We start from the raw sequence: 11,870 nt of genomic DNA on the forward strand, positions 1-11,870 counted from the left end.
GCTTGAAAGGTCCTGGGAACGTTTTACGTCGTAGACGGACCCTTGTGAGTTCGTGTTGTTGGCGCAGATTGCGAAAGGGGCGCGCGACGCGACGATCACAGGCTTGAAAGTCGTGGATCAACAATGTTAACGACCAGTTGAATTGATTAGCCGCAGAGACACGTAAACACAGCTGGATCAGGCGTCGACCAGAAGCGGGTGGTAAAGGAACAAGCGATCGATTGTTCTGCAAAGTTCAAATCACCGTGTCGCAGTTGCCAGTCCGTTGAGCGTAGCGCCTCCCGTGTTGCACTGGGAACTGAAATGGGGAAGGGCTTAGTTAGTCATTCAGATTGGTGCAGGGGCTCCGCAGCACTCCCAATCGCGGACCCACTTCCAAAAAGCTTGGTGCCTCAGGCATCATCAATCCGAACAACCAGCCGATTCGCCAATCTGCATGACATTCGCGATTACCAGGAAACCGGAGCTTCGAGGCTGTATTTCGCTCAACTGGGGAACGAGGGCTTCATGTACGGCTCCAATGCGGGATTCACAGCTGTTTTTAAGCTAATATGATTGAACTAGGCCGATAATACCGCCACAATGCCGGTTCCCTTCGAGACTCTGATTCCGTATGGCATCATCATTGCCGTAAGCTCCAGTCGAACTGCTGCTCGCGTCCGCTCCAGTCGCTGACGAGGTTCCAGATGTTCGGCGTGACGGGCGCCGGAATGAACAAGATCAAGAACATGCAAAGCGGCGGCAAGAGGCACAGATGGTCGATTGACCAGTGGGACAAGGTGAGTTGAATACCTGGGCCGGACAATTAATTGCTAAATGAACATTTCTGCTAACTCGCCGACAGCAAAGTACTATACTCCCCTTACCATGGCGTTGAGCCCACAGTCCTGGTTTGCTGACGACTCGGAACAGTGATGGACCGCGACAGGAGACTCACTGGATACCTGCGAGGGCAAACAGACAACCCGATAGCGCCGCCCGGGTTCGAATTAAACAACCCCTGGAGGGTGGGTAACCTGGCGCATGATTTGGGACGCGGCGAGAGCTTACATAGAATAGGTCGAGAAGAGGATGTCGTAGAGCGAGACGCATTCGAGGGGCATGTGCGATGGGAGGATAGCTCCAGGGGAGTATTCAGTAGGCCACCATACGCCCTCCACGCAGAGACAATCACAGAATTCCGTACCGCTCTTCAGCACCTCCAATACTCAATCTCTATAATTGTATCCGGGCCCGATTCTTATTCAAGCCTTCGAGGAGCATGCACGCCTGACATATATCCTGACTCGACATGTAACCGCAGCGCTTGCAGTTTCCACGAACCTGACGAGCGACACCCTTCGATGCACCGTTGCCATTTCTTATGGGGAGGGCCTTCTGTTTCTCGCCCCCGTTCTTCTTGCTCTCGGACATTTCCTTGGCAACGTCAATCTCGAGCCCCTCGTGCGCTTCATTCTCCCTCAGCTGTTTGTCCATGGCAGCCATCTCGTCTCCTGGCGTCCGCCCGTTCTGCGAGCCGCACCCGCCGAGATCGTCCTCTGCAGGCACCAAGGAAGCCGTCTTCTGTCCCTTGCAAGCGCACGAGGACAGCGGCTCCCCGGGGACTAGCCTGGCCATGTCTTCTCCACTTCGAACTATGTCCAGAATGGCAGTCGGACGTACTCTCTCCAACTGCTTGATAAGGCTTCTAGCGCTCCCGCGAAACGCCTCAGGGCTGTATATGCACTCTGTGCTGAAGTAGTCGAGCTTCTTATGATGAGCATAAAGGACGATTTCCTTCTCATACGAGTATTTAAGAGGCTTGCTTCTCTTGACTTCAGACTGGTCGTCTCCTGTGACGATACTGGTACTCCGAGAGAGACGGGCCAGATCGCCGCGGAGGAGGTTCATGAGAACCGTCTCGGCGACATCGTCGGCATTGTGGCCCGTCACAACGTGCTTGATGCCCAGCATCTTTGCGCCACGGTCGAGTGCCTGCCGGCGGAAGACGCCGCAGTATGTGCAGTTGCCCTTCTTGCCGATGGTCTCGACGACCTGGTCCATCGTCCAGCCGTACAGCTCGTCATAGCCGACTACCGTGAGCGGCATGTCGTACTGCACGGCATTCCGCTTGACTGTCTCCAGCGAGTCGTCACGGTACCCTTTGATGCCTTCATCTATGCTCAAGAGAACCAGCTCGAGTCCATAGCCGTGTCGCTCATTTAGCGTCTTGAGAACAGAGGCCAAGACGGTCGAGTCCTTGCCGCCAGAGGCTCCTATTGCCACCTTCTCCCCGGGATAGAAGAGCCGCGATGATGTGATGGTGTGATGTACTTCGTCCTCGAAAACTCTAATGAAGCAAGCCTTGCACAGCTTTGCGTGGTTCTTGGGCCGTTTAATGAGCGCTCGCTCAGTCTTGCAATTGGCGCAAAGTACAGGCGCCATACTGAAGGCGAGGATTGGATCGTCAAAATGATGGTGGGGTATTAGTTCTGCTGAATGCGCGTACTTTCAAATCGTGGGTTAAATGTTGCTGTAAAACTTAAGGCCTGTTCTTATTCATGGCTTCTCGGGCTTTGCATTTGACTCGAAATGAAAGCCTAGATGAGTCTAACCAGTTGGTCGGCGCGGGGTTTCACGACAAGGATGTGTAACTACCGTATGTACGAAGTTCTTGCAGTGCCTGAAGCCTTTGGGCGCCGAAGATTTCCCGTCGTGCCCTGTTGGTCCGAGCTTCCGAAAATCCACAACCTCATATTCTGTGTGCAGCACCACCAAAATTTCCTCCTCAGAAATCTTCTCGACAACAAGCTCCGGTCCTGAGCATCGCCCAACGACGAAATGGTAAGCACCTCATGACGATAACGCCGCCTGCAAGGAATCCTGGGATGCATACTTGCAACATGCGCTCAAAGGTTCCTCGGGATCCGCGAGTTGCATGGAATTCCGCTTGCTGGTTGCAAAACCGCAGGTGATGAAATTGGCTTGAGCTGGCTCGTGGTACGCGAAAGCGCCACCCGACCGCTCTTTAGAGCTCAGAAGACCGCAGTCAATGGAAAACATTTACTGATGTCTTCTCCTCAATGACAGCCTCCGAAGTCTGGTAAGAAGGTCGCCCCGGCCCCCTTCCCTCAGGGGAAGGCTGGCTCCAAGAAGGCCCCCAAGGTGAGTCGCTTCTCTAATAGAATGCCCCCTCTTCCCCCAAGAGAGCGTACTGACCTCTCCTTAGAACCCGCTCATCGAGAAGCGGCCTCGCAACTTCGGCATTGGCCAGGACATCCAGCCCAAGCGTAACCTGTCGCGCATGGTTAAGTGGCCGGAGTATGTCCGCCTCCAGCGCCAGAAGAAGATTCTCAACATGCGCCTGAAGGTGCCTCCTGCGATTGCCCAGTTCCAGAACGTCCTCGACAAGAACACGGCCGCTCAGGTCTTCAAGCTCCTCAACAAGTACCGCCCTGAGACCAAGGCCGAGAAGAAGGAGCGTCTTCTGAGGGAGGCTACCGCCATCAAGGAGGGCAAGAAGAAGGAGGATGTCAGCAAGAAGCCCTACGTCGTCAAGTACGGTCTCAACCACGTCGTTGGCCTGATTGAGAACAAGAAGGCTTCTCTCGTCCTCATTCCCAACGATGTCGATCCCATCGAGCTCGTCATCTTCCTGCCCGCTCTCTGCCGCAAGATGGGCATCCCTTACGCCATCATCAAGGGCAAGGCTAGGCTCGGCACTGTCGTCCACAAGAAGGTCGGTAACCTGAAATGACTTACTTTCCCCTCTTGAAGCACATGGCTGACCCATGCCGTAGACCGCCGCTGTTCTTGCGATCACCGAGGTGCGCTCCGAGGACAAGAACGAGCTCGCCAAGCTCATCTCTGCCATCAAGGAGGGCTACCTTGAGAAGAACGAGGATTCTCGCAAGCGCTGGGGCGGTGGCATCATGGGCGCCAAGGCCCAGAAGCGCATTGAGAAGCGTCAGAAGGCCATTGAGACGGCCATCAAGGTCTAATGAAGCATTGGAATGGTCGGTATGGGCGGGCTGCACTTACGAATGGCGTACGGGAATACCAAAACCAGACCAGGGTGAAATAAACTGCTTGCCTCGGCCACATGCGGGCGTTGGTACCGGGTTATGATTCTCTTTCTTTTTGCTCTGGGACAGCTGAATGAATGTCATGGATACCCCAAGGTTCATGACCTCGGAGTCTCGCATGCACTTGTGACCGTTCTCAACTCGCGCGTATTCATTGCGACCTCCTGTCTCACGATGATTCCGGGTTCGAGTTTCGGTTCCCAGGATTGTTATAGCATAAACAATAATATGGGACGCGGCGCGAGATTGCCATTCGGTCTAGAAGGAAATCAGGGATTGCGCGAAGGGGCTCGGCGAGCTCGGTTTCAACGATTATCCGAACATTGTGCAACGCAAGTGAGGGATCGGCAGCACGGGTCTGTCCCAAATTAGCGGCGAGATAACTACTCCTACTCCGTACTTCACTTACACAAGCAACGACTCCGTAGGCGGTGTGGCTAGTGTATTCGGCTAGCGTCGAGACCGGGGGGTCCGCGTCCTCGGGCTACATGCGCTAAAGGAGAGAGAGCATGGGATTCTGGCCCATGTTCAACCAAACTTTAGGTACCCACCCTCCATTATGTTGGCCGCTTGGCGACCTGGCAAAGCACACGGAGTGTACACTAAGCAAACCAGAAAGCGAAAGCGACGATCAACTACCATTATCTGATCCGCGGGCGCCAGTCGCATTGTATTGTATGCACACAAGTACGGAGTACCGACGAAGTGTTTATCGGGGCGCCCCCATGTTCTTTGTCTCAGATCTCCAGTTTCCCCCTTGTGTGGGGGTTGTAGCGTACACTATGTATGTACTCCGCACTCGGTACCGGATGTCGAGAGAGTTTCATGCAGCCCGCCAGGCCTATTACACCAAATGCGTTGAGGCTTACATAGTACGGAGCACCGATGCCCTGCCCTGTCGCCTTGGCCGACCATCGCCCTGCTTATTCTAGGTTGTCGCCTGAAACTCCGAGATAACCAAGTCCCTTGGCGCAAACACCCCCCCCCCCCCCCCCGGCGAAAGGAGATAACATCTGGTTCGGGTCGCACGGGTGCCAGGGTTGGGAAGGGGCGGGGGAGGGAGAAAAAGGCTTATTATGAGGCGTGCGAGTCCGCTTCGCATGCGTATGAAAATGCAGTTTTCCGTTTCTCGTTCGTCTCTCTCTTTCTCCCTCTCTCTCCAGTCCCAAGCTGACCTCGGAAGGGTGGAAGGGTGGCCTGTCGCTGAATGGAGCTCACCCCCAACCTCTCCCCACGCACTCGCAGGCCACACCGCCATCGTACGCGTGCTCCTCTCCCGCCCCCGCCCCCTCCCCGGCTTCAAGAGTGCTTGGCTCCTTATTAGCCCATCTTGTTATATAAGCCGAAGCTTTCTTGGCGCGACTAGGCGTGAGAGATCGTCCACTCGATTCGGCCCCTGCCGTACCCCACGCTTTACCTGTTCGAGAACGAGGGTGGTCTGGTGTAAGTCGATCCGGGGGACGGATTGGACCACTAGGTCATAGGTACACCACACGAGGTGCATCTTAATACACTCGGTGCAATCCAACTTGGTGGACTGAGAAGGAGGCATATCGGTCCTTTTGGCGGCATATTAAATCCGAACCTCTCCTCTCTTCTCTTGGATCACCCCCAGCTCTTCTCGCGCTTCCATCCCGACCTTTTTTAGTTTTCTCCTTCTGTTTTCTTTTTTTTTTTATCTAGCGATACCATCTTGTTTTTGGTCCTTGATACTCGCCAGCTGTGTTGGACGAGATCATCCAAGATGGCGCAAGGTAAGTGAGAGATTTCTCCGAGCGTATTCGAAAGGAAAGCATATTCAGTTCTGAGGCTAACTTCCGTCCTCCCCCGCGAGCAACAGACAGTTACCTCTACGCCCTCAGCTCCAACAATGCCTGGGCAGGCTACAAAGCGCACCAGAACCCAAACTTCTTCCCGAAGCTCGCAAGTGGACAATCTCCACAAATCCGTAAGTCCTCCTCACCCCCTCCCTCTTGTCTTGAAGAGAGAAAAAAGAGATGGGCGAAAGGTAGAGATAGTGGGAATGAGGATATGAGTGCTCGCGTGTGACGGGATGATGATTAACCCACCAACCAGTCTGGCTCGGCTGCTCCGACTCGCGCTGCCCAGAGACGACGATTCTGGGCCTGCAGCCGGGCGACGTCTTTACGCACCGCAACGTGGCCAACATTGTCTCGCCGACCGACATCAACACGGCGGCGGTCATCGAGTATGCGGTCGCGCACCTGCGCGTCCGCCACATAGTGCTGTGCGGCCACACGGCCTGCGGCGGCGCCGCGGCCGCGCTGGCCTCCTCCTCTGATGGCGGCGGCGGCGGCGGAAACAAGAGGCTCGGAGGGGTGCTCGACACGTGGCTGACGCCGCTGCGGGCGCTGCGGTCCGCCCACCGCGAGGCGCTGGACGCGATCGCGGACGACGCCGCCCGGGCGGTCCGGCTGGCTGAGCTCAACGTCGAGGCCGGGGTGCGCGTACTGATGGAGAATGAGGTGGTGCGGGAGGCGGTGCGGGACCGCGGGCTCGAGGTGCACGGGTGCCTGTTCGATATAGGGAGCGGGAGGATCCGGGACCTCGGGATTGGGACGAGGCCCAAGCGGACCGTCCGGGGGTCCGGGACCGAAAGCGAGGAGGTGAGGGGAACACATGGGCAGCTGGTGTTTAACGGCAGTGGCGCGTCTCTGGCGGTGCGGTGAGTTAGGTTCTTGGGACTGGCAGGTTTTGTCCTTTGTGGTAGGAGCATGTACATCATGGGCATTTGTTCTGTTCGAGTCAGGAGTCCTGGGGAGGATGGTGGCTTGCTTTCATTTCGATGGCGTAGTGTTCAGATGTTAACTGGGTATCTCCCTTAAGTCGTTTCTTCCACGGCTTGATAGCTTGATCTAAGCCCGTTTCTCGCTGGTCAAACGTGTGTATCTGTCGCTGGCGGACGTCACCCCACTAATTGGCATTGACGAGTAAGGTCAGGGTTGCTAGAATCCCGGGATATGGGTGCCGATGCCCTTCTGCTTCGCAAATTCTATGATGTGCATGCCGATGGACAGATCCATCAGTCCCAGGCCGACGCTCTTGTAGATGACGTTTCCGGTCTGGAGCCACTGCTCCAAACTGTCCCTCTTTGTGTCGCGGGCTCTTTCGCTGAGTCCCTTGGGGACCAATAGTTCTCCAAGCCTATAGTTTGTGTGTCAGCCTCGTGATGGGAGCAGCAAGAGGCGATGAAGGGAAGAAGCGTACTCGACCAACTGCTCCGGCTTCACTCCGACGTCGATGAGCTCTCCAGCCTCCTTCAACGCGCCTTCGATGGTATCAACCACCACGACCCCGGCCTCCCTCTCCCCCTTGGGCGTGAGAGCCTGCCTGACCAGCTCGCGCGGAAGCTCCCTCATCTGGGGCGTGTAGCTCCCGATCGCGACAACCAGCCGCGTCTTGTCGCCGCCCAGCGTCGCCGCGTCAAACAGCGGCTCGGTGGACGGCGTGCAGCAGAAGACCGCGTCCGCCTCCCGCAGCAGCTCCGTGAGCCGCGTAGCGTACCCTTCCTCATCCCCGCCCAGCACGCCAAACTCGCACCCGGCCCACCCCTCCCGCTCCCTAACCTCTGCGGGCACGCCCTCGGCTAGCTGCTTTGCCACCGCCGGCAGGGCCGATTTGCGTGGCCGCACCCCATCACTTCTTTCCTGCTCCTCCTCGGAATTAACATCACCGCTATCGGTAGTAGTAGTGGTAGTCGTGACACCTGGCCCAGAGCGGCACACAAAGACCACACGGCGGACGTCAGGACCGCGGGCAAGTAGGGCCAGACGCGCGTGCCAGTAGGCCTGCCCACCGCGGCCAAAGACGACGATGGTGCGGAGGGGCGCGGAGCGGCGACGGACCAGGGCGAGCGAGGCCAGAGCCGTGCGGAAGCCGGTCAGCACGCTGGCATGCAGCAGGCCCAGGGGGGCGCCAGCCCGGTCGAAGAGGGCAATGGCGCCTGTGGGGCGGATCACGGCCGGTTTCGGCTGCGCTGTGCCGGTGGTAGTGGCAGCAGCTTCTTCGGGTTTTGCTGCTGCTGCTGATGACGCTGAAGTGAGAGTGATAACTTTGTGTTTTAATACCCCCGCCGAGGGTGGAATGTTAGCTTTAAATCATGGGGGAAAAGAAGCGGTTGATGAGGAAAGGAGCAGAGGGCCCTTCGTAAGTACAAACATCATACCCTTGACAGCGTTGCCGGCCGAGTTGCACGACGGCATGAACAGGGTGGTCGCCCCCGTGTCGGCGCGGCGGACCGAGATGCGCTCGGGCTGGCGGGTGTCTGACGCCTCGCCCTCGCCCTCGCCCTCGCCCTCGCCTTGGGCGCCGGTCGAGTACTCGTACAGGGTCGACGCGAGGGCCTCACCGAAACCTTCGAGCTCGTCGAGCGTCAGGTTCTCGAGCAGGGACCGGATCTCGTCGTCGGTTAGGATTGTGAGCGTCATGTTGGCGGGAGTGTGCGGAAGAGCAAGAATTGGGTGTGCCGTTGTTCATCGGCTGCTATTGTGATTGTTGTTCTCTCCGGTCTGTTGACCAGTTCGAGAGATGCTCGGTGCTGGCGCCGGGTTCCTTCGGCCTCGGCTCCGAGGCGGATGGGCGGGTGTGCGATTTCGGCCATGCCAAGGCCGTGCTTGGCCGGAGACGGCGACGACCTCTGCAACGACCTCTGCAAGCGAAGGCCATTTGGTCAGGCTACCCAGAAATTGTGCACTTTTTTGATCTTCGGCCAAAAGACAGATTTGAAAGGAACAAAATGACAAAATTGACTCGGCTGGCTTCCTTTAGCATTAACTATTACAGAGGTTTCAGGGTCGAGCAGCGCGCCTCCTGATACGAGATGTATATCTTGCCTCACAGAAAAAGAACTCAGTCTGGATTGGTAAAATCACGCTGCTCAAAGCAGTAACTGACAGTATTACCATAACGGGAAATGGACTCAAAAAGAACCTCAGGTAGCCCGCAGAGTCACACTTCGCCATGGCAGTTTTGGCAGGAACACCAGCCAGCACCATCTTGGCCCTAAGAGGATGCCTTAGTTCTGCCTCCCGGCCCATAAAGACCTCGGAAAGCGCCTTCCTAAGAACCAGTTTTAGAGGGTCCCTGAGGCGCAGGCAAGAGCAACATAGAACATTCCTACTCCAATCCGTCATCTCTTTCAACACCGCAGTAGGTTCTAGTTTGAGCCACCAAGTCTCGGTCACCCATTGTATTGATGAGTTACCTGCTTCGTAGTATATCTTCGTTTCGCGCTTTATCATGGGCCTCCTAACCACGTTCAACGACCAGCACAAGAAGAGGGCACCCTCAGGTTGCAGCAGGTAACCCCCAATTTCAAGGACATCGCTGGCAAGATGACCTGTCTCGGTTCCCTGCGGTGAGTCACCGTCGGAGATACGCTACGGCACCCTTGGTTTCGAGGCACCGTCAAACGTGTGTTTGGAGAAAGAGGGGGGGGTTTGTGGATGTGGTTCAATGAGGCCCCATAGGGTATCAAATACCCGAAGGGATACTTATATCGAATGCTTTATCCTAGAGGCCGCTCAGTTGAAGAGTTTGCTAACTTGCTCATCCCCATAATAGGGGCACTGAGTAGCCTAACGCCCTCCACTCTGTTTGGACCTAAGGCTACGCCATCTAGCTATAACCTCAGATAGGTAGCTTCCCGAGAAACTTAAGTAAGGAATTAAACTCTCTTCTAGGTAGTTTAGGATCCTGACCACGTTTCAGTACTTAGGTCGGCCGAGGTTGGGGAATCTCCGGCGATGAGATGAGCATTTTTGCCCTTCTCGTCACTGTCATCTTCCCCCGGTATTAAGGCACGCGTTAATGCTTCTTGCGCACCAGACAAGAGACGAGCCTTGACCGTTCTCGATTCCGAATCTCCCGGAGCAAAACAGCGGAGTGGCGCCTCAGCTTGCTCACTGCACACCCCAAGCATTGGCATCTGCATGAGCCAGCTCGTGTCGAGCTGACGACTAGCCCCATGGCTAGCTGCATCTCGGGCATGCAGCCTTTAGAAGCCAGCCAACACGACGCAGGAAGGGCGTGACACCAACAGTTTAGGTGGCAAAAGGCCAGGAAATGGCCAAGCTGGGAGGTGAAGTGGGCAATCCCGACGCCCCGGGCGCTCAGCGCAACGTGCTGTTTTCCACCTAATTACGCAAGCCAGCCAACCCGTGGATGACTTGCATGGAGACCTGGCTACCTAAGACAAGCAGACGCTCACGATATAAACACGGGAATGTCCTCAGCTGGGACATACGTAGCCTTGCCTTACTTTTCTGCATCTAGTCCGTGTCGCTCCGAGATAACCTCCGCTATGAAGATCAGATATGTATTCCTCCTCTTCCTCGGCCTCGCTTCGCCTGGGGTCTCTCGGACTCTCCTGGGTATGAACAAATCTCTCGCCGGAGAAATCTCACCCGCCGCCGCGAAGCGTCAGACAGGGGAACTCCTAGCGGACCTCAGCACCCTCCCTGACGCCGCTCTGTCACCGGCGGGCTGGACGATCAAGAACATTCTGCTCGGCAACCGCGCGGCCGTATCACCGCAGGACCTGACCACCGTCTACACGGCCCCGGGACCGCTCGACAGCTCCGAATGCCGCCGCGAGACCTGCTGCGTGTGGAAGTACATCGCAGACGCCATGGCTACGTCCTTCCGCGACGGCGCCGGCAGGTGTAACGAGCTCGCGCGCCAGGCGGTCCGCCTGGGCTTCCATGACGCCGGCACGTGGTCGAAGTCCGCGGGCGGCGGCGGCGCCGATGGGTCCGTCCTCTTGGCTCCCAGTGAGCTGGCGCGGGACGACAACCGCGCCCTCGAGGTCGTCGCGGCACAAATGGCGGCCTGGTACGCGGAGTGGCGGCCCCGCGGCGCCCGCATGGCCGACCTGATCCAGATGGGCGCGGTGGTAGCAGCCGCGTCATGCCCGCTGGGCCCCCGGGCACGCGCCTTCGTCGGGCGCAACGACAGTGCCACACCCGCCCCTCCGGACCGGCTCCCCTCGGCCGCCAACAGCGACGCCGCCGCGCTGGCGGCGCTGTTTGCTGACAAGACGCTCAGCCTCGGCGAGCTTGTCGCCCTCGTCGGTGCCCACACCACCAGCGTTCAGCGGTTCTTCGACCCGCTCGCCGCCGGGTCCCCGCAGGACTCTACGCCGGGCGTCTGGGACACCCTCTACTACAACCAGACGGCCAGCTCGGATCCTCCGCAGGGCGTGTTTCGTTTCCCGAGCGACCTGGCGCTGTCGCAATACCCCCCCGCGCGTGAGCTGTGGCAAACATTTGCGAATGCGCAGGCTGTGTGGAATGATGTGAGCTTCATTTTGCCATGTGTATTTTTCATGCGTCTTCTTCCTTTTTCACTGGTGAGAGACAGGAAGAGACAAGGTGCTAATGCTGGCTTGCAGGACTTTGCCGCTGCGTACGTACACCTTAGCGTGCTCGGTGTTGAGCACATCAATGACCTGACAGAGTGCACCGGTGTGCTGCCATTGTCGGGTTGAGTGAGGAGTATATACAGTACAATGCATTGTTCCCTGTCCTCCGTACGCAAGATTTGCTTGGTGGTTATGATAGGGAAAACAAGGGGGCCAAACCTTTACGAAACGAAACTCGAAGAAGACAAAGGAGGACTTCTCCATTCGAGGTTTGCTGTTTGGTTTGGATTGATATCTGTCACTTCTGAAGCTTGGCTCTTGGCGTGTTTAGGAAAGAATAGGGAGACGTCCAGGACCCATGCCATAGCAACGAGGCTTATTCTTCGAAAATTGGGGCACATTGGAAACGACTTCTTGGTCAACTC

At 57.0% G+C, this 11,870-nt stretch overlaps 5 protein-coding genes across 5 annotated transcripts; 3 read left to right on the forward strand and 2 right to left on the reverse strand.

Annotated features, from left to right (window-relative positions):
- Positions 1-886: 886 nt before the first annotated feature.
- MYCTH_2306919 (uncharacterized protein) lies at positions 887-2,621 on the reverse strand. The gene is made up of 2 exons (XM_003664222.1): positions 1,060-2,621; positions 887-1,007 (listed from the first exon to the last, which is right to left on the reverse strand). The coding sequence occupies exon 1, from the start codon at positions 2,422-2,424 to the stop codon at positions 1,216-1,218; it is 1,209 nt and encodes a 402-aa protein (XP_003664270.1). The 5' UTR covers positions 2,425-2,621; the 3' UTR covers positions 887-1,007; positions 1,060-1,215.
- Positions 2,622-2,795: 174 nt separating this feature from the next.
- On the forward strand, positions 2,796-4,371 carry MYCTH_2315602 (uncharacterized protein). The gene is made up of 4 exons (XM_003664223.1): positions 2,796-2,823; positions 3,070-3,144; positions 3,209-3,718; positions 3,780-4,371. The coding sequence occupies exons 1-4, from the start codon at positions 2,821-2,823 to the stop codon at positions 3,978-3,980; spliced, it is 789 nt and encodes a 262-aa protein (XP_003664271.1). The 5' UTR covers positions 2,796-2,820; the 3' UTR covers positions 3,981-4,371.
- Positions 4,372-5,698: 1,327 nt separating this feature from the next.
- On the forward strand, positions 5,699-6,754 carry MYCTH_82268 (carbonic anhydrase-like protein; the record flags this gene model as incomplete). Its single annotated transcript, XM_003664224.1, has 3 exons — positions 5,699-5,818; positions 5,905-6,012; positions 6,141-6,754. The coding sequence occupies exons 1-3, from the start codon at positions 5,809-5,811 to the stop codon at positions 6,752-6,754; spliced, it is 732 nt and encodes a 243-aa protein (XP_003664272.1). The 5' UTR covers positions 5,699-5,808.
- A 147-nt stretch (positions 6,755-6,901) lies between these two features.
- MYCTH_2306928 (uncharacterized protein) lies at positions 6,902-8,631 on the reverse strand. Its single transcript, XM_003664225.1, has 3 exons — positions 8,251-8,631; positions 7,293-8,136; positions 6,902-7,229 (listed from the first exon to the last, which is right to left on the reverse strand). The coding sequence occupies exons 1-3, from the start codon at positions 8,510-8,512 to the stop codon at positions 7,031-7,033; spliced, it is 1,305 nt and encodes a 434-aa protein (XP_003664273.1). The 5' UTR covers positions 8,513-8,631; the 3' UTR covers positions 6,902-7,030.
- Positions 8,632-10,386: 1,755 nt separating this feature from the next.
- MYCTH_2111272 (uncharacterized protein) lies at positions 10,387-11,571 on the forward strand (the record flags this gene model as incomplete). Its single annotated transcript, XM_003664226.1, has 2 exons — positions 10,387-11,379; positions 11,476-11,571. 2 exons carry the CDS (start codon positions 10,387-10,389, stop codon positions 11,569-11,571), a joined length of 1,089 nt encoding a protein of 362 aa, XP_003664274.1.
- Between the last annotated feature and the right edge of the window lie 299 nt (positions 11,572-11,870).

Source organism: Thermothelomyces thermophilus, chromosome 4 (genome assembly GCF_000226095.1).
Source record: "Thermothelomyces thermophilus ATCC 42464 chromosome 4, complete sequence".
In the NCBI taxonomy this organism is placed as follows: domain Eukaryota; kingdom Fungi; phylum Ascomycota; class Sordariomycetes; order Sordariales; family Chaetomiaceae; genus Thermothelomyces; species Thermothelomyces thermophilus.